This window comes from Seriola dumerili, unplaced genomic scaffold (genome assembly GCF_002260705.1).
Source record: "Seriola dumerili isolate Sdu_G_001 unplaced genomic scaffold, Sdu_1.0 BDQW01005129.1, whole genome shotgun sequence".
Classification (NCBI taxonomy): Eukaryota; Metazoa; Chordata; class Actinopteri; order Carangiformes; family Carangidae; genus Seriola; species Seriola dumerili.
The window spans coordinates 76,871-99,043 of record NW_019179384.1 but is presented as its reverse complement, the minus strand read 5'-3'; the positions used below and the strand labels follow the sequence as shown (position 1 = coordinate 99,043).

The window sequence follows — 22,173 nt, the reverse complement described above, 5'->3', positions numbered from 1 at the left end:
GAAGAAGCTGAAGCAAGTGCTGAAGCATTGCTGAAGTAACTGAAGCAATAGCTGAAGTGAATAGTTAATTTAATGTGCAACAAACAGCACAAACTGTAAAAAAAAAAAAAATATATATATATTATATATATATATACATACTGTATATATATATACAAAATGGTTGAAAACAAAAAACAAAGAAAGAAGAAATGTACAATCAAAACTTGTACCTGAAGGAGATTGCTGACACAATACTAAAATAGTTGAAAAAGCAGCTCACATTAACCGATGAACAGTGCTTTGAAAAGTTAGATGCCAAAATGTGGGACTGGAGAAGCTGAACTCCATTAACTGCAAAAGCTGAGAACTGAAACATGTTGTCATGTTGTCTCCCTCTATGAGTACTAACTTGTAAACAGCTTTCTGTGTGTGTGTGTGTACGTGTGTTTGGTTGTGTGTGTTTGTGTGCCTTTCAATCTGTCTGTGTGCCTCTCTGCTTGTCTGTATTTATGTGTGTTTCTGTGTCAGTTAGGATGACAAACTGAAATTAACTGCCAACTGACTGAAACATTTTTACAGTGAAAACAGTGTAGAGTTGTGTAAATCATTTCTGTATTCAGTGTTGGAGCAGTCTGTAGCGGGATTTTGATAGCAATGTCAGTAAAGTGGTTGATAAACACCACAGATATTAGAGGGTTAGGACTCTCTAATCAGGTAATTTGACTGAGCTGTGTATCCCCTCCCTGAAGTCAGAGGTTGCCATGGTGACAATGCTTTCTGTCTGTCTGGCTGCCTACCTACCCTTCTTTATCTCTTTATCTGAAAAAAGGTAACACCTGGAAAACACTGGGTAAGGTAATTCACCAATCAGAAATAGCTCCAAAAGGTAATCCAGGAGATGAGGGGAAGTAACAAAAGTAAAAATGTGTCCCGGGAGGAAAGGAAGATCAGGAAGCAAAATAAGGTATGAGGGAAAAACTAATGACTTTTATTATCAAACTCACACACAACAAAATCACTGAAAAAGGTAACTAAAAGCGCTGGTTTGCAAATAACTGAGAAATACTTAACAACCAGGAATCAGAGAACAAAAATAAACAGGTAATCAGGACACCAACCCCCCTTCTTCACAGCAAGGAGTAAGACACATGCACACAGCGATCTTTGCTGCCATACACTGGGCCCGACTCAGCTCTCACTGTCCACTATGACTACTGTCGCTAATTAGTAAGTGGGTGCAGCTGCATGCAGCCCATCTCCCCCTGGAGAAAGAGAGAGAGAGACCACTAGGGTTGTAACACCCCCTCCCATAAAAACAAACCCCTGGTTTGTTCAGAAAAGAGTCACCTGGCAACATATCACATTTACATGAACATTATGATCAAATACTGAAAACATCACAACGTTTACTCACCACATGGTATAATAAGGCAACTGGCAGAGGCGCACTACAAAAGGAACAATCAGCAGACCACACTGAAATAAAAGTAAGGCTACATACAGTGCTGAGAGGGAGAATGAGGGAAAAGTTGTTGCAAAGGTCAATCATGTCGCTCCTGGCCACTGCGGTACCAACACCTGGAAGGGCAGCATGACGAACTCCCCATTCACCTTTACACCCATGCCATACTGGATAACTGCAAAAACAGCCAGTCCAGTCAGCAGTACCACACACAGACCTGTTCGCTTTCTCCACAACTGCATAAGTCTGCCAATGCCACCTGCATCAGTCCCCACCTGTGGAATGCACTTGCGCACCTTCAAGTCTGTCCGCTCTTTACTACCCTCCCCTGTGTCAGTCCCTGCTACACTCTCTGGTGCTTTGGACAGGCAATTCACTGACCCACCACTAGAGGGCGACTCACCCTCTGCCAGGGCTGACACAAAGTGTCACATCGATCACTGGCTTGCTTACAGGCCTGACCTCTAGTCCACCACCACCAAAAACAACATGTTTCTGTTAGTTGGGACTCATCATTCAAGAGACCAGATGTTTCTTTGCTCCACTGGACAAAGGAACTCACACTCCACAGTTCCTCACTGTTCACTGGCCAGCCAGTGTGGGTCAGCATGTGACATGTGACCCCCTAGGGTGTCATCAAACAAAACCAGATCTCTTGTCCCTCTTCTCTCTTTCTTCTCTTCTTGGCTTGCTCTGGAGAGCAGCTCCTGTTCTCTCCTCTCGACTCTTCAAAAGGGCAACAAGGCCCCAGCCCAGGTCAGCCCTGCTAACTGACAAACCAGCTCTCTCGCTGGCCTGCTCACAGCAGCCTGCAAACGCTCTTCTCCTCAACAGCAGCGACCTGCTTCGGATTAACAGAGTTAACCAGGTTCTCTTCAGAATCAGCAGCTACAACACAAGGCCAACCAGCTGATTTTCCAAGCAACAGGAGTCACAGCAGAGTAAGCGTGGAACAGCTAACTCTTTGAGGAGAACAAAGGAGATAACAGCAAAACAACACAGCCAGACAGGACTTCACTCCACCAGGAAGCCACCCAACTCACTGGACTTTACAACACTGGAAAGGGCCTCTTTGTTTGTTCCAAGGACTGGGTAACGTTAACTGACTGGGCCTAACCTCTCCCAGCATAGCATAGCACAGCACAGCATAGCTAAGCAGCAGAAGTCTTAACTTTGTTAATGAACTTGTTGATTGATGTCTTGTTGATGTAATGTTTGCTTAGGTTGTGGTCAGTCATACAGTTAATCGTGTTTACCGCCATCTTGTGTAGTCTTCTTTGTTTAGGTCATGTGGTCACTTTGAATCGGCCATCTTGCCTTTGTCTGTGTCCCCACAGACACACACACATACACAGACACACACTCACACCTGTATATACTAGATTAGACATTGTGTTTTTACTCCGCTCCATTGTAAATGAATGTCTTTAAGTATAACTACTGGTGTGTTTAATGTTGCACAAGCGTGAATATTGCCAACCTCTACTTTGTAGAATTCCAATCCTTCAACTTACTGTTGATATGGTAATTTGGTTATAGTTAGTAAGATAATTGTTAATCAGAGTTCCAGATTAATGGTAATAAATTGAGACTAAAACCATATTGGCTATTTGCCTGTTAGTTTAGGCTGGTGCCCCGAGGACTTTAATTAATTTTAAAATTATTATTTAATATTAATATTTTTAATATTCATATTTTTCTTAATTCATGATAGCCAATCAATTGATAGACAACCGAAAACCAACATATTTGGTGTCCAGCTCATGAGGTAGAGCTCAGACCCAACGTGTCAAGTCTTCATGCTCCGACACAAGAACATTATCCTTGGGTACTGGGTAGACCTTCCCTCCAGCTATGTCATTACCCACAATAAGGTCAATGCCAGCAATTGGAAAGGAGTCTTGAAGAGCTACGGAGAAAAACCCAGTGACTAGCTTGGACTGTACATGAACACGGTGAAGAGGTGCGGGTACGAAACTCATTCCAATTCCCCTAACCACAGCACTCGCATTGCAAGCAGACTTTTTACTCAGATGCAAGGCACTAGAAAGGATAAATGACTGGGAACCATCAGTATCTCACAGAATGGTGACAGGACACTGATCTTCAGCCTTCCCAGTAAGGGACACAAACCCTTGAGAAATAAATGTTTTGAAACATTCATCGGGGCCTACCGGGACTGAAGGCTGGTTAAGAGGAGGTGGAGATATGTTTTTTTTAAAATTCTACCCCTTTTGGCTGTTTTGTGTTGGTTGACTGCTGTTTACATTTTAAAACTTGACAGTCAGCAACTAAGTGGCCAGGCTTGTGAAAAAAAAACAATCACTCTCCCTTGAAATTTGTGGAGGCGTAAGTGCAAATTTATCCACCAAGACAGATGCCTGCTGCAGGGTGGTCACCTTTTGTTCATTTGAATAGGTGACTATACATTCAGGCACACAGTTTTTAAACTCTTCGACCAAAATTAACTCACACACAGAAGCTACATCGTTGGCTTTGCAAGGCCGAACACCACCAGTCAAAAATGACTGACTGAAGATTTTCTTGAGTTTCCTAAAGCATTGGCGGTAAGCATCTGGCACTAACTCATACACTCATAGAATAGCACTCTTACATTTTTTATACACCAGGCTATCTGCAGCAGAAAGTGAAGGACAAGCCTCCTGAGCCTTACCGGTTAACTTACACTGCAGCAACACGGCCCACACATCCTTTGGCCAGCCTAACTAGCTATGTGTTCAAACTCAGTGAAATAAGTTTCAACCTCACTCTCATGGAACACAGGGACCAAAGGAATGTTTTTACTGATGTCAAACACAGCCGATTTGCTGGTGGCAACTTACCTACTGAACTTGGACTTGAAACCCCAACTGTCGCATTGTAATTGCCGTTTCTGCCTCCAACTTCTTAAACTCTAACTCCCTCCGAAGCTGTAATTCCCTGTCTCTTTCCTCTTTTTCTAACTGGAAGTGAGCAAGACAGACTCTTATCCACGCATCCAGCTTAGAACCAGGAGTGGACTCAACAGAGAAAGGATCAAACTGCAGTAGTGTCTTCCGCCGCCTCGTATGGACCAGGAGTTAAACTAACCAGCTGCCGCTCAACTGCCTCCTCCACAGGAGAAGCAGTCAAAGTCCTCAGTCAAAGACACCGCGGCCACACCATCGCCAATTAGACCAGGTTCTGCAGACACCTGTAAGTTAAGAACCCCCTTAGCTACCAGCGCTTCTATAAGGGCTGCTTTTAGGTCTCTTTTAGGAGATAGCTGGAGACCAAGACATTATAATGCGCAGCTATCTCACACAGACCTTTTTTTCTGCAATTGTGTAGAACACTCAAAGTAGAAGCAGCGACAAATGTATGTACGTCAAATGTTGCCATAACGTTAACTATTTACAACAGCTCACCAGTGGCAAATACAGCACACATTAACAAACTGCCCTGCACAGTGAGAATTAAATCGCCACTTACGCTAACTTACTGCATTAACCTGTATTTTCACAAAGATAAAAAAAACTGTATGTGAACTTAGAAATTGACAAAGCCATAACACTTCATATGTTTTAGATGTATTATAATAAAATTCAAATTTGGAAGGCCAAAAACACTTGTAATCCGCTTAATTTAACTCAATCACTACATAACCAATGCAGATAGAGCAATACCTACAAAAATAAAATATCAATCAATTCGTATTACAGATTACTTAAAATACTCAGAACAATTCAACTCTTCTTTAAAGTGTCAATAAGGTAGTGGATCCAGAATTCAGTTCAATGAGTTACTGTGTAAGTCCATTTATGACTGTCAGCTCAACTCAGACTGTGTTGTATCCATGTTGTACAAGGAGTTTCAACTGAGTGAGAAGATAATATCGCATTGCACCTTAAGGTTGAAACTCCTTGTATTTTGATGTGTGGGGCAGTTGAATGCAATTGTCCTACCACTCTGTTGAAACTCCTTTTAATCCCCTGTGGGTCAATTGAATGTGACTGTCCTACCACTTTAGTTGAACAGGCATAATTCAAGCATCTCTTCTTTTCTTTAGATCCAGCTCATGGGTTTGGCTCACCACTCCAGGACCAACAACACCTCTCTCCCAACAGAAGCAAGCTGGGCTGAAGACTCTCAGGATCTTTTAGAATCATACACCTGAAGACATCAAAAGATCAAAACACCACAAAGACCTGGCCGAGACTTTTCCTTCCGCAATTAGCAGCAGGATTGTTACTACCACAGGTTTTTTTAGGGTGAATTCATGCTACTTTGTTTGCTGTATCAATGCACGTTTGTCTCGATAGCTGCCCAGGTAGGAAAAAAAGGTGCACTGTGTCTCAGCATATTCCCATCAACTATGGAAGGGGGCAGGTTTAACCCTTTGATTGACGTGGGTAACATCAATAACTGTCACAGTGCGGGTATGACTGGACCCAAATGCAGCCAACACAGGGGAATGAGATGAAAACATGTTTATTAACTAAAAAAACTTACAAAACGGGTGAACCAACAGAACAGGAAACCGAAGCACGAGGGCACACAAGGAAAAACAACCAGAGACACGGGATACCACAGCCGCTAGAACAGGCAACATGAACAGCTCGAGGACAAACCAGATATGACTAGAGGAACCAACACAGACAAAGGGGAGCACAAAGACTATGTAGACACAAGGGAGGCAAGGGTGATTGAACACAGGTGAAACACATTAGGGCAGGGCAGACAACCACCACACAGAAAAATGGGACCAAGACAGGAAGTAAAAACATTAAGACACACAAGGAAACCAACTACAAAATAAAACAGGAAGTGACAAAATCCAAACAAACTAACAAAAAGTGTCTGCCATGGCAAACCATGACAATAACCATGAAATATCCTCAAAATCCAATCAAAAGATTCACCTTCCCACAGTTTAATATTATTTCACTCATCATTTCTGCTAATAGTAACATTACTTATCTCAAGGCTATATACATTTTTTCCAATAACCATCTCCATATTTTATTCACCCATCACACATTATCTTGATTATCCTTTTTTCTTTTTTCACTTTATGGTTAAGCAGTCACTACATAATCACAGTTTATTTGCAATATTGTTTCTTATATAAATCACTTAGTTTGCATTTACAGAGTTCTGGTAACCGGGGGTTACAATATCATCCTGAAAGAATTAAAGAGAGATCATACACTAATCACACTTGTAACAGAGGGCTACAAACCTGTACTGTATGTATGGCAGCACTCTTAAGCCACCTAAACCCCACTGCACAATTAAGCTAATAAAGGTAGGTCGCTAGCCACTACCGCAGGCGTCCAACTATGGACATGAAGATACTGTGGACACTCACTAAATGACTGGGAAGAGCAAAGGGATAACGAAAATAAACAGTGTAGATTTATTACAACACTAAATAAACAGACATAAAATACTCAGAGCTCCTCCTTGAACCGTCACCTTACCGTGGTTTAGGAGTTTGAGAGCCCTAATGACCCTAGGAGCTATGTTGTCGGGGGCATTTTGCCCCTGGTAGGGTCTCCCAAGGCAGATTGGTCCTAGGTGAAGGGCCAGACGAAAAACGGTTCAGAAGATCCTAATGATGAGAAATATCAAGAACCCGAGTACCCGGCCCGGAGGGACACCGGGGCCCCGCCCTGGAGCCAGGCCTGGGGTTGGGGCCCGTGGGCGAGCGCCTGGTGGCCGGGCCTTGGCCCATGGGGCCCGGCCAGGCCCAGCCCGAACCGGCTACATGGGTTCATCTCCCAGTGGGCTCACCACCTGCAGGAAGAGTCAGCGGGATCCGGTGCATTGTGGATTGGGCAGCAGACCAAGGTGGGGGTCTTGGCGGTCCGATCCTTGGTTACGGACACTGGTTTTTGGAACATGGAACGTCACCTCTCTGGCGGGGAAGGAGCGGGAGCTTGTGGAAGAGGTTGAGCAATACCGGCTAGATATAGTCGGCCTCACCTCAACACATAGCGTCGGCTCCGGAACCCAAGTCCTTGAGAGGGGCTGGTCTCTCCTCTGCTGGAGTTGCTCCAGGTGAGAGGCGGAGGGCCGCTTTTTGGTGTCCCCCAGGCTCTCTGCCTGTATGTTGGAGTTTACCCCAGTGGACGAAAGGGTTGCGTCCCTGCGCCTCCAGGTCAGGGATCGGGTTCTGACTGTTGTTGGTGCTTATGCGCCAAACAGCAGTTCAGACAACCACCTTTTTTGGAGTCCTTGGGACGGGTGCTGGAAAGTGCCCCGAAAGGGGACTCCATTGTCCTATTGGGAGACTTCAACGCTCACGTGGGCAATGACAGCATGACCTGGAAGGGTGTGGTGGGGAGGAACGGCCTGCCCGATCTGAACCCGAGCGGCGTTCAGTTATTGGACTTCTGTGCTAGTCACAGCTTGGCCATAACTAACACCATGTTCAAACATAAGGATGTCCACAGGTGCACTTGGCACCAGGACACCCTAGGTCGCCGGTCTATGATCGACTTTGTAGTCGTATCATCAGACCTGCGGCCGCATGTTTTGGACACTCGGGTGAAGAGAGGAGCAGAGTTGTCAACCGACCACCACCTGGTGATGAGTTGGATCAGACGGCGGGGGAAGACGCCGCGCAGACCTGGCAGGCCCAAACGGGTTGTGAGGGTCTGCTGGGAAAACCTGGCGGAAGAACCCGTCAAGATGATTTTCAACGCACACCTCCGGCAGAGTTTCGAGAGTTTTTGTCCCGAGGGCAGTGGGGGACATTGAGTCCGAATGGGCCTTGTTCCACTCTGCTATTGTTGAGGCGGCTGTTGCAAGCTGCGGCCGCAAGGTAGCTGGGGCCAGTCGTGGCGGTAACCCCCGTACCCGCTGGTGGACACCAGGGGTGGGGGAAGCCGTCAGGCTGAAGAAGGAGGCCTACAGGGCGTGGTTGGCCTGTGGGTCTCAGGAATCAGCTGACTGGTACCGGCGGGCCAAGCGGAGTGCAGCCGCGGCAGTTGCTGAGGCAAAAACTCGGACGTGGGAGGAGTTCGGTGAGACAATGGAGGAAGACTATCGATCGGCTCCAAAAAGGTTCTGGCAAACCGTCCGGCGCCTCAGGGGGGGAAGGCGGCAACTCGCTCACACTGTTTACAGTGGGGGCGGGGAGCTGCTGACGTCAACTGAGGATATAGTAGGACGGTGGAAGGAATACTTTGAGGAGCTCCTCAATCCCACCAACACGTATTCCGTAGAGGAAACAGAGCCAAGAGACCTGGGGATGGATGATCTAATCTCCGGGGCAGAAGTCGCCGAGGTAGTGAAACAACTGCGCGGTGGCAGAGCCCCGGGGGTTGATGAGATCCGCCCTGGGTATCTCAAGGCTCTGGATGTTGTAGGGCTGTCTTGGTTGACACGCCTCTGCAACATTGCGTGGACATCGGGGGCAGTGCCTTTGGAGTGGCAAACCGGGGTGGTGGTCCCCATCTTTAAGAAGGGTGACCAGAGGGTGTGTTCCAACTACCGTGGAATTACACTCCTCAGCCTCCCTGGTAAGGTCTATGCCAGGGTACTGGAAAAGAGGGTCCGATCGATAGTTGAACCTCAGATCGAGGAGGAGCAATGTGGTTTTCGTCCTGGGCGTGGAACTGTGGACCAGCTCTTTACCCTCGCTAGGGTGCTGGAGGGAGCATGGGAGTTTGCCAATCCAGTCCACATGTGTTTTGTGGATTTGGAGAAGGCTTACAACCGTGTTCCCAGGGGCTCCCTGTGGGGGGCACTCCGGGAGTATGGGGTGGATGGCCCCTTGTTAGTGGCCATTAAGTCCCTGTACCAAAGGAGTGTGAGTCTGGTCTGCGTAGCCGGCAGTAAGTCGGACCTGTTCCCGGTGGGGGTTGGACTCCGCCAGGGCTGCCCTTTGTCAGCGGTTCTGTTCATAACTTTTATGGACAGAATCTCTAGGCGTAGCCGGGTGGTGGACGGGTTTGGGTTCGGTGGCGGGAGGATCTTGTCTCTGCTTTTTGCGGATGATGTGGTCTTCCTAGCTTCATCGAGCGCCGACCTTCAGCTCTCGCTTGGGCGGTTCGCGGCCGAGTGTGAAGGGGCTGGGATGAAGATCAGCACCTCCAAGTCTGAGGCCATGGTTCTCAGCCGGAAATGGGTGGATTGCCCGCTCCGGGTCGGGGGGGAGGCTTTGCCTCAGGTGGAGGAGTTTAAGTATCTCGGGATCTTGTTCACGAGTGAGGGTAGAATGGAGCGGGAGATCGACAAGCGGATTGAGGCAGCGTCAGCAGTGATGCGAGCGCTGAATCGGTCCGTTGTGGGGAAGAGGCAGCTAAGCTGGAAGGCGAAGCTCTCAATTTTCCGGTCGATCTACGTTCCAATCCTCACCTATGGTCATGAGCTTTGGGTAATGACCGAAAGAACGAGATCGCGAATACAAGCAACCAAAATGAGTTTCCTCCGCAGGGTGGCCAGGCTCAGCCTTAGAGATAGGGTGAGGAGCTCGGTCATCCGGGAGGGACTCGGAGTAGAGCCGCTGCTCCTCCATGTCGAGAGGAGCCAGTTGAGGTGGTTCGGGCATCTGGTGAGGATGCCTCCTGGACGCCTCCCCGGGGAGGTGTTTCGGGCATGTCCCAACGGGAGGAGGACTCGGGGCCGACCAAGGACACGCTGGAGGGATTATATCTCTCGGCTGGCCTTGGAACGCCTCGGGATTCTCCCGGAGGAGCTGGTGGAAGTGGCTGGGGAGAGGGCTGTCTGGACCTCTTTGCTGAGGCTGCTGCCCTCGCGACCCGGATCCGGATAAGCGGGAGACGACGAACGAACGAACGAACACACTCAGAGTAAAACACTAGATTTAGATATGTTAAATAACTGAACTATTTCCCACACTAATGGTACCAAGTTGCCCGGGGGTGGAGCTCATGTGGAGATAACGTCCCAGATGATGAAGAAGGAAATGGGAGGGGAGGGTGACGGATGACGGATCCGTTGACCGACGGGGAGAGGAGGCAGGCGAACCCTAAGGAGAGGAGGAAAGTAACTGTCGACGAGGGGGGTATCAGCCGCAGAGTCATGGGTATCCACGTTGTTGGAAACGTGGTTGGCGGAGCAAAACTAGCCGCGCTGGCTAGCAACTCCCAACCGACGTACTCCGCACACAAGGCAGGAGACAAAAAATCCCTCTTGACAGCGCCAATATTCCTCAGACGGCGAAATCCCTCAGGTAGAATCTCACACTGGCATAAAGGTCCGTTAGGTTACCAAACTTAAGAGCTGAGAGAGCTAGGAGCTCAGTGTGGCTACTTTAGCCGAAGCCGTCTCTTCTTCTTCTTCTTAAACTTGCACACACACACACACACACACACACACACACAAGATCGCGCACCAATCAGGACGCAGTGCGCCTACAGACTACAGTAGCACCACCAGAACCACACACAACGTGCGCACACTCAACATGTCCCGCATGAACCAAACTATACAGAACAGTTTTAATAATGAATAGGAAATAATAAACCGAGGCAAATCGAATAGAAAAAAAGGGACTTAACAGGGCAGCGGCAAGGGGAAAATATATATTACTCAAATGAGCTTAATTGAACTAAATATATACAATAGACTCTGAGGCTTCAGTACAACACTACTGAAACACCATGGGCACTAAGGCTGTGGCAATTTTAATTACAGTTGATTGTCATAAAAAAACAAAAAAACACTGAATACACAAAGTCTGATAGACCCCTGTTCATTCTGCTGCTTTGTGCTCCCGATCGCTGGGAAGGCGTGCCACTGCTAGGCTAGACTGTCAATTATTTTAAAAAATGCCCTACTGGGGCACAAAAAGACACTCAGGTTTCAAAACATCTCGCCCAAGGTTGAAACAATGGCACATTTACAGAAATGTTGATGTGTGTTCTCCTTATACATGAATAAAGAAAACGAAATGAAAATATGAATGGGTTAATATACAGTACAATGGGCCTAATATTTCTTTACTGGGACTTACCATACATGTTCTGAAAAATCCAGAGACTTCCTCACAGGAATGGCATGGAGAACAGTGGTATGCCTTATGTCGACATCATGTAATTCCTAAGATTAAAATTGTGTAAATACTGTGATAAGTTTAATCAAACCCAATGCCCAGCAGTGACAACCAATTTGCCACTATGATACTATGCACAATGATATCTGCATATAAATCCACTAATAACCTGCTGACTTATCTGGTGCAATTAGAGAAATGGCAAAACCATGGACTATGGAGGGGAGCAATTGTGGAATTCAAAAGCTTATTTGAATTTGAGTGTTAACAAAAGAGTATACAATAAGGTAATCAATAATAAGCAGTAGATACAAAATATAAAAAATCAGTGGAAAAGTTTTCCTGTTTGGGTCTTTCCATGTGTCTACTCTGGTTTTAAAACAAAGCTTCTAAAAAAATGCACGGAGAGTTTATCACGCTAAACAGCGTATAACTGTTGTAGCTTTATTATAAATTAACAAATATTCTTTAATCCAACAGGATTTCTGACAGTGTCAATGGTTTTACTCTCTGCTTCATCACTGCAGTTAAGAATAATGTAGCGTCCCTCAATAATTAAGCTACGGGTCTTGAGCTGGTTTCACCAGTACTTCAGTTCACTTAAACACAGGCTACTGTAGTCCGTAGCCAACGGCAAAACAACAAAGTTAAGTGCTTTCACCGTGTAATCTCAGCGCTTTACACAACTTCAACAACTCCCGCCGTAGACTGTAGACCACACTATCAGCCAATCACAGGCACATTATCTCACATCAATCACTATCATAGGTTGTTGAGATAACTAACAGGCTTCACAGATACTGAGCATAACACGCATTCACTGACAAACTGTAAAACCTTAACTGCAGTTAACATCCTTAACACAGTAACCCTACAACAGAATAGTTACGTTAACATGTCACCCAGTCCGTTACAATAACATGAGGAGACTGTGACCACAACTGGAAATAAAAACTAAACCTCTTATGTCTTTGTTTAGACACTGTTAATTATTTCCATATCAGACTGACTCATGAGACATCGACTAGTCCTCTCCTCTTTTCTTTCTCTCCTCTCTGCAGCAGAAACATTATCTGCGTCACATGTTCATAACATTTTATCATCAGACTGAAGAACGAAAATACTCAAATGTAATGATAATTCATGCAGTTATTTACAGTATATCTATACTCTGACTTTAATACAAATTATATTTAGACAACGTGGAAATAATATTTTTTCATTCCAGTCATATGATCATATCGTTTACATTTCACCTTGTTGAACATCACTTTTGGACGTGGTTATAACCGAATTTACCGGCAAGTATCAGCGTGTCTTCTCATGATCATATTAAGTACTTAACTCAAGGTTCAGACGATGTTGCTTATAATTAACAACTCCGCATCTTTCACATGAATGCGTACCCGGAGAGGAAAACCCAGGGTTAGCTGAGCCAGTTGATATCCAGCTTCGTACAGGTTATCTGGTTATCAGAACGGCCAATGTTAGGTTCATTCAAGCCAGATAACTAAAAGTTATCCTTGGACTGTTGAACTTTCTTTCGTAGTACAGGCTTTTGGTGAATCACTACTGAGTCAAAATGAAATATATAAAATTACTCTCATGGACTGATTGGTTTAACATTGATGATCCTATTATGTTTCCTAGGCAACGTCATAGCAGAGTGGCGCAGCGGAAGCGTGCTGGGCCCATAACCCAGAGGTCGATGGATCGAAACCATCCTCTGCTAATCATTTGGTCTTCCTGAGAGTCACATTTATTCACAGAACTAGACAACCTACGCAGACTTGTGTAATAGATTTTCATTAAAGTCTATAAATTAAATTCTATAAATCTCAGACTGAAACAGAAACCTCCATATGCTTTGCCATTATCATGCATCATGGCCTGGCAGAGTACGTACGTTAAACAGACGTCACACGTAGTAAGCAGTAAGCAGGCTCCACGCGTACATCGTGAAAGGACGATTTTTTTTTTTTTCAAGTATGTTTTTTGGGCTTTTGTGCCTTTATTGGAAAGGACAGTATAGAGAGACAGGAAATGGGGAGGCAGAGAGAGGGGGAATGACATGCAGTAAAGGGCCGTCCGATGCGGGCTTTGAACCGGGGCCGACTGCAGCGAGGACTGTAGCCTCTACACATGGGGCGCCTGCCACTGCGCCACTCGACGCCACGTGAAAGGACGATTTTGATCGAAAATACAAACCTAATAACACAGAACAACGCTACTGACTGATATTTAGCTGGGAACATAATAGTTTAACGTGGTGACTCTCAGCCATGATGTGTGAACATACAAGTAGATTTTTTTTTTTTAAAAGAACAACTTTGCCACCGAACGTGGGGCTCGAACCTACTACCCTGTGACTAAGAGTCCAATGCTTACCGACTGCAGCCGGACGATTGGAACCGTATTCATCTAACCACGTGACTTATACATAACACAGTTTCATTGTGCCTCATTAAATGTTTATTTTGGATATTAACAAAACACACAGTTTATATGTTCACAATAAAAATGATTATTTCATCCAGTGGTTCCAAACCAGGCTTGTGGTGGAATGTCAGAAGATTGTATATAACAAATATCATCCTGAAGTAGCACCTTGAATCAGCGACTATACTGTTGTGTACAATGTGATAACTGTGGAATGATTATTAGCTCAAAATAAGACCACACGTCCCATAATTTGTAAAAGCTACTTCCTGGTATTGTTGGTTTCAAGCTGGTGGGATTTTTAATGAACTTTCTCTGACATCCATGCAGCCGTTTATTATTATTAGTCTCTATTTATTTCTGTAAAGTATGAAAATCTACGTTAAAATCAAGCTGCATTAACTAAAAACAGTGTCTGCTGCATTCAGAGCGACATGACCTCCTCTGGTAAATGGTCAGTAGTAATGTTAGTACACATGGTCTGTAGCTAATGAAGTAAAGCATGAAAACACTGATTTGGTGATTAATAGTGGTACAGTGTTTGATCATCATGAAGGAGAGTGTGAAGTATTGCTGCTGTGTAACACTGAAGGTGCCTGTGTGTGTGAATGACACACTCCTAGCATTAGCATCCTGTCCCACTGTGTTTGATCAGCCCAGCCCACCCCCCCTGGCCTGTGGTCCGCAGCCTGTGGCAGACTGCTGGTGCGTCCTCAGGTTGCAGATCCAGGCGAACTTCTTCCCACACTGGTCACAGCTGAAGGGTTTCTCCCCAGTGTGAACCCTCTGGTGCTTCTTCAGGTTCCCGGCCTCGGAAAAGTGCTTCCCGCAAGTATTGCAGCGGAAAGGTTTCTCCCCCGTGTGGACTCGCTCGTGGGCCTCCAGGTTGGACAGGCCAGAGAATGCCTTGCCGCAGGCTCGGCAGACGTAGCTCTTCCTGCGGCGCTCAGCCGGCGCAACGCCGGCAGCCTGGCTTTTACTGTGGCAGGCCAGGAGGCCAGCTCGACGCTGCGCAGCGATGGCTGCCTCAATGCTGGCCAACACTGCAGTGGATCCCCTGACAGACAGAGCTGCCTGTGGAGCCACTGTGGAGCTCATAGTCCTGCAGGTGGAGCTGATACCAGAGACACTTGTTTCATCCCCACTGTTGGTGTTAGTGACAGCAGCTCTGCTGGAGGACAGAGGGACAGTCTGCTGCTGCTCAGAGCTGCTGCTGCTGCTGCGAGGCTGCTGCAGCAGCTGAGACTGTGCTCGTCTGATGGTTGTTATAGTTCTGCTCCACGGATGCTGAGAGGAAGGAGCCTGCATCCTCAGAGGTGTGGACACAGAAGTCCCTCCTGCTGACAGAGCAAAGACAACATGGATTCAGGTCGACACACTCTCATGACATCACCGTGACATAAATCGGTGTCTACAATACGAACACCTCGTCATTTCAATAAGGATAATATGCCCTCCACACATACAGCTTTCAGCCCACAGGAAGTGTCCACTATTTGTATGTCTCACAGAACACACACAGGACAATTCACATTTATCAGTCCACGCACACTTCCAGGGACACACATGATATACATCCAGACGCAGGTGATTATTTCTTTCCTCTGTTATGCTGACTGAAACATCATCTCTGTGACCATCACCTGTGGTCTGTATGGTCCCTGTGTGAGGCTTCAATGTCAGATTGTCATGACAGATTCAAATGAATGATGTGTTCTCGTCTAATCACGAGTCATCAGAAATGTCTCTGCTAACCTTTAGCGCCCTGACCTGTACTGACCTTTATGATCTTGATGTGTGTTTCAGCAGTTACCACTGTGTGACATGTCTCTGATGACAATGAAGAACGTGTTACCTGGCGACGCAGTCGGCTGGATGTCACCTGAGGAGCGGCCAGCTGTCAAACTCTGCCCTCCACTCATCCTCACTGCTGAGGAGACTGATGGTTCAGTCTCTACAATGATAACTCTGTCCTGGTCACACTCTGGTGAGTCATCGGCAGTGAAAGGACATGAGGGGCCACCGGGGGCGGGGGCGGGGTCACTATCAGGGGCCCAGCGGCTGAAGAATGTATCCAGTTCAAACAGAGAGTACTTAGAGGTGAGAGTGTTGCTGGATCTCTGCGGTGGTGGAGGTGGTGGTGTGTTGGGGTTGGCTGGTGTGTTGGTGTCTGGTACCCTGAGCTGGACGGACACGACACCAATGGAGTCTTCCGATATCATCGGGGTTGACTGAGGGGCTGCAGACTGGGGAGGGGACAATAGGGGGTGGGGGGTCAATAAGACCAGATGTTAATGACTCATTAGGGTTACAGGACTCAATGAACAACGACACACAGTGTGACACTTTGGGAACAGACAAGATTAATCCCACTGTCAGGACTGAGTCTAACTACTGGCTGACATCAAGAGACAGATACCAAACTCGATGAATTCATACACACACATCCACACTGGACTGGATGAGCAGGACACAGAGTGGTGTCCAGGTGAAGACTGACCACCACAGCCACCTGTCACTGCACTCTTGTGCATGTGTACACAACATATAGCACTCATTTAGCACTCATGTAGCATTCATGCAAGCACTCCTGTAGCACTCATTTAACACTCATGTAGCATTCATGTAACACTCATATATCAGTCATGACACCTGTAGATTCTACTAATGGACATGAATCTTGTTTCTACACAAACAGTAATGTAAACATGACAAATTGTGGTTTGACAGGAAGTGACATTCTGGAACGACTTTTGGCTAAATAGTGACTTCCTGAAGTCACGGCACATAGAACCACATAGGAGCCCAGTTCATCCCCAGATACATGTAATCAAAGAGCTTCATTTTCACCAGTCATTTCCTCTTGCTTCCAGTTTTCATGGTAAGCTAAGCTAACCATGTCTATACTTCACCCAGAGATATATAGTGATCCCAACATCTTGCTCAAAGGAAGGAATGGAAATGTTTAATTATTCCTCTCATGTGTCTCCTCTGATGACTGGTCTGAGCCCAGCGGAGCCACTTAAGGCTGAATGGCATCACACATGTTTGAAAGTTCTGTCTGTTTCAGCTGGAACCTGCTGCTGTGGACAGGACTGTGGCAACTCTGCAACTCAGACTGGCTGAGGGTTCATGCTCTAAATGGCCCTCTGTGAAAAACCTGTACATATGGTCATTATGATTCAGCATGAGTTACAGATGTGTCCATGTATTTGTTACCTCCAGACTGGACTACTGTAATTCTTTATTATCAGGATGTCCCAATTACTCAGTGAAACGCCTCCAGCTGATTCAAAACGCTGCAGCAGAGTACTGACAGGAACTAAGAGAAGAGATCACATCTCTCCTGTTAGCTTCTCTGCATCAGCTCCCTATAAAATCCTCCTCCTCACCTACAAAGCTGTTAATGGTCAGACACAATTGTATCTTAAAGAGCTCATATCTCCCTATCATCCCAACAGAACACTCCGCTCTCTAAATGCAGGTCTACTTGTGGCTCCTAGTTTCTCAAATGGGAGTCAGAGCCTTCAGCTGTCAGGCTCCTCTCCTGAGGAACCAGCTCCCAGTCTGGGTCCAGGAGGCAGACTCCCTCTCTACATTTAAGATCAGGCTTCAAACTGCCCTCTTTCATAAAGCTTATAGTTAGAGCAGGCTCAGGTGAGTCCTGAACCACCCCTTAGCTATGCTGCTATAGACTTAGACTGCTGGGGGGACTCCCATGATGCACTGAGCTCTCTCTCTCTTTCTCCCTCTCTCTCTATGTCTCTCTCTCTCTCTGTCCTAATTCTGCAGGTCTCTGTTTTGGGAGCTGCAGGATCCAGATCTGCCACTACAATGCTCATCATTATTATTATTAATATCATTATTATTATTATTTTGTATTATTGATAACACCATAACCTGTGGATAACTGTTATTATTTTCACTTTTACAATTTACAATCAACAGTTTATACTGCTGCCCAAGGTCTCTCTCTCTCCTCCCTCACCCCCTTTCTGTTCTCACACTCAACCGGTCGAGGCAGACCCCACCATGAATAAGGTCTCAAACCCACCCTGTAAGAGCCCTGAGATAATTTATATTATGATTCAGTTCTATAAAAACAAAATTGAATTGAATTTGTTGTTAATATTGTGTCACAATTTTGTAATGTAGTTTATAAGGAAAACACAAATTCACGTTCATGTTTTGATAAAGTTTTAATGATGTACATTACAAACTATGGACATTGAGCAGGAGTTTACAAAATTGTGACACAATAGAAAAAGCTAGTTTTACATTTACAGTCTATGTTCATGCTTCAACAGTCACACTTTAAAACGACACACTCCTCTAGTATAGAATTACTCTTGTAGATAAAACAAACTCAATGCATGTCCACTGGAAGAACAGGATTAAAACACAATATCACTGTGTGAATATTTCTCCAAACAGTGTTAAGACTCTGCCCCGCACTGTCTGTAACGTATCTGTTGTTTGGCTTGTTTTGTCGTTTTGAATCAGGCCTGTTATTTCCCTCAAGTGCAGAGAGATCCAGACCTTCATCTGAAACAGATTCACACCCCTTCATTTATAATGATGTATGTTTGATCATATACTGTGCTGCTCTCACTCTCTACACTCACATACACTTCCACATGCCAGAGAAACCCACCTTTTCCTGCAAAGAAAGTTTCACAATGAAAGCCTACCAACAGCATAAAGGGCTTTTAATGTCTAACATCTGTCCAGGAAGTGCTGACTTCTTCACTCGTACACACCACTCACCACAACAGAAACACTGTCCGTGTCCGAGGTTCTATTTTGCGACTCAACACTTCCTGCACAGATTTTCACATTAAAAGCCCCCAGATGTCTCAAAAATGAAATGTGAAATATGTGCAGGAAGTGTTGAGTTGTGTTGACGGTAACATTAACAGTACCTTTAGCTCTGAGAAAAAAATCAGTTATTGAATAAAGACATTATTTCTAAGCAGTGTGACATGACTCGATGGAGCAGTGATGTCACAAGAAGGTAATAAATCATTTCCTTAATTTCATATTTTAATAGACATTAAAATAGGAATTGTAAAAAGAATTTATAAATTAACAATTAATCCACCATCCATACTTCAGATTTAAAACTGGATTTACAAAAACAGCATAAAACTCTTATCTAATAAATCATTTAGAAATACATTTATTAATTGATGAATAAATAATAGAATTTGAAAAACAATTTGAAAGACATTTTAAAAATGGAAATACATAACTAGATGAACTTTTCAATTTCCATTTCCATTTCAATTTCAATTTCCCTGCTTTTCTTGTTAGCTAATCCATTATCTTAGTCATTTAGTTTCTCCTTCACTGACGGCACAGATTGTCATGATGGTAATCCAATTATGTATTTTCATTTTTAAAATGTCTTTCAAGGGGTGTTAAGTGGTGCAGTGGGTTGAGCAGGCGCCCCCATATGTAGCGGCTACAGTCCTCGCTGCAGTCGGCCCAGGTTCAAATCCCACATCGGACGGCCCTTTACTGCATGTCATTCCCCCTCTCTCTGCCTCCCCATTTCCTGTCTCTCTCTACTGTGCTATCCAATAAAGGCATAAAAAGCCCAAAAAATGTCTTTCAAATAGTTTTAGAAAATTTTATTACTTATTCATTAATTAATAAATTAATTTATAAAGCAGATCAACTGAAAGCAGGACTGTGGTTTCAAACTTTCCTTGAGACGATCTCGATGGAGGGAATTGCGTCTAACCTCTCTGAAGTGTATAATAAGAAGCAACAATCGTGGAAGGTCATAATGGACATTGTTCGCAAAATACCCATCTTCCCCAGAATTCTTAGTCATACTCCCAAAGTAAAATAAACCACCCATTTCCTCATGTACTTTATGTATTGCTGTACCGTATAGATGGCATGGCTTGAACTACACTTTATGTTTAGCCCATTCTCTAGACCCCCCCCCCCCCTTTTTTCTCTCTCTTTCTTTTTCACCTTGTTTAAGTATCTGCATCAGTATGTAAGTAAAATGTAACATCTAATTTTCTCTATTTGAAAAAAAGAAAACCCAATAAAAGTTAAAGTAAAAAAAATACATTTATAAATGGTTTATGTAATGTTTCATGGTGTTTTTGTAAATCCAGTTTTAAATCTGAAGTATTTATTTAATGATTAATCCTTGGTTTATAAATTATTTATATTTAATGCCTATTAAAATATGAGATAAAGGAAATGCTTCATTACTTTTCCTGTTCCTCCGTATGACTCTGCTGTTGTGTGTGAATGATATTTTATTGAGTTTACCTCATGGGCCACGACAATACAGATCTTTAATGTTTGAGGACCAGCCTTTATTCCTTTGTGTTGCTACAGAGACATGGATGTCTGATCTGACTGGTGTTTGGGGTGAGGGGATTATGTTCCTGTCATATATTGTGGCCTTACTCAGCTCGGCAGCTGACCCGTCCCTGACTGCGTGTGGTGTCTCTTCTGGTGTTTCTTCAGGTTGCTGGGGTCGGAAAACCTCTCGGGGCAGAGCAAGCACTGGTAGGGCCTTTCTCCGGTGTGGATGTTCCTGTGGATCTTCAGGTTCCAGAACTGGGAGAACTTTTTGCCGCAGATGCTGCAGCCATATGGCCTCTCTCCGGTGTGAGTCCTCAGATGAGACTCTAAGTTTGCTGGCGAGCTGAAACCTTTCCCACAGAACCTACACATGTATACCCTCTTCCTGGGGACTTTCTGCTGCATGTCAGCGCCGCTGTAACAGCTCTTAGCCTTACTGGGACCCAGGTCCAGGAATGGGGGGGGCCTCTGAACAGCCAGCTGCCCCCCCTGTATGTGGCCTGAAACCTGAATGGGGCTTGACTCCTCTGACAAATCGATAACGGGATGCTGCTGCTCAAAGGACACAGAGGTGTGGAAGCCTCTGGAGCTTTCAACAGCCAATCCCCTTCCTGCTGAACTCTCAACAGCCAGTCCCCTCCCAGAGCTGCCAGGCTCTGCTCCAATGAGTCTACCGGGCAGGTATGAGAGGGGGGCGCAGTGTGAGGACGGCCCAGGGAGGCTGTTGTCATGACAATAACTACCCCCCCCATTAGTCCACAGTGAAGAATGGCCATAGCTGACCTCTGAGAATCCCCCCCCAGCCTCCTGCAGGTCAGACAGCTGATTGGTGGAAGCCTGTGTGGTCTCGTCGAATGGCAGTGCTCCTCTGTAGTTGTCTGTACTGGACTCCACCAGCCCTGGACACACAGAGGGAGACACCAGGTCAGACTGGATCTACTGGACAGACTGCAGCAGCTTCTCCTCCTGGTTATCTTCCATGTTGGAGACAGCAGCTACTAAAGTCTGTAAATCAGGTGCACACTGACAGTGATGTGAGGGTGTTTTTAACCTACTGCCACGAAATCAGACACAGACAGTTTGTTTTGTGCTTTGAGTTTTGATCCAGTTTTGATTTTAAGTGATAAAAACACAAAGTGTCTGACCCACCACTGTACAGGAAGTGTGCATTTTATTTTGAAACTGATAACAAACACAAATGGCTGTGCTCTGTGTGAACTCACCCTCCTGTATGCTGAGGCCTGTCTGGCTCTGAGGTCCTGTCACCAGCTCCACCTCCTCCATCTTCACCAGCACCACTTCTGGCTCCGCCTCCTTTTGCACACACAATAAACAGAGGACAGGTGACGTCAGACACAGTCGTTCACCTGGAGTGGAGTCAGTGTACATCTGCACAGTTACATCATCACTGTGGGTCATGACCTCATCATTTAGAAAATATTGATTAATGCAGCTTTAATAACCAAATTAGATTTTAATAAAGATTACGAGAGTGTTTATGTAGAAAACAATGAAAAAAATAGCAGCCGATTGTAATTAAAGGGATAGTTGTGGTGTTTTGGGGTGGGGTTGCGTGAGGTAGTCATACAGTATATAGTTGGTACATTACCTACAGTAGATTCTGTTCAGCGCGCTCCGAGATAGGAAAGCTGACCGGGGCCACTGGCAGAGTGTCAGAGTGATGAGCTGCTGTGGGCTGGCCACCAAAAAAAACCTGTTTTAGACACTTTTAAAAACACCCACCAAAGCAATCCAATATCTGTTTAAATGTAGCTTCATGTACAATATTTCAGCTCTTTATCTTCCTGTGAAAACAGCACTTTCCCTTGGCACTACATTTTTCAACCACTGGACTACCATATTCCTACGGCGCACACCGCAGCCGCAGGTCAGCTGACTGAATCAGAAAGCGGCGTAATATAGTGTACTCCGTAGGTCTGAAAAATATTCT

At 45.3% G+C, this 22,173-nt stretch overlaps 1 protein-coding gene across 1 annotated transcript in view; it reads right to left on the bottom strand.

Annotated features, from left to right (window-relative positions):
• LOC111239858 (zinc finger protein 629-like) overlaps positions 1-22,173 on the bottom strand; it is a 43,594-nt gene that overhangs the window by 12,042 nt on the left and 9,379 nt on the right. Inside the window, exons 5-9 of the mRNA XM_022769777.1 lie at positions 21,446-21,536; positions 20,330-21,121; positions 18,812-18,819; positions 15,745-16,135; positions 14,555-15,229 (exon numbers count right to left, since the gene is read on the bottom strand). Coding sequence (XP_022625498.1) covers positions 14,555-15,229; positions 15,745-16,135; positions 18,812-18,819; positions 20,330-21,121; positions 21,446-21,536 — 1,957 coding nt within the window. The remainder of the gene's footprint in view (positions 1-14,554; positions 15,230-15,744; positions 16,136-18,811; positions 18,820-20,329; positions 21,122-21,445; positions 21,537-22,173) is intronic.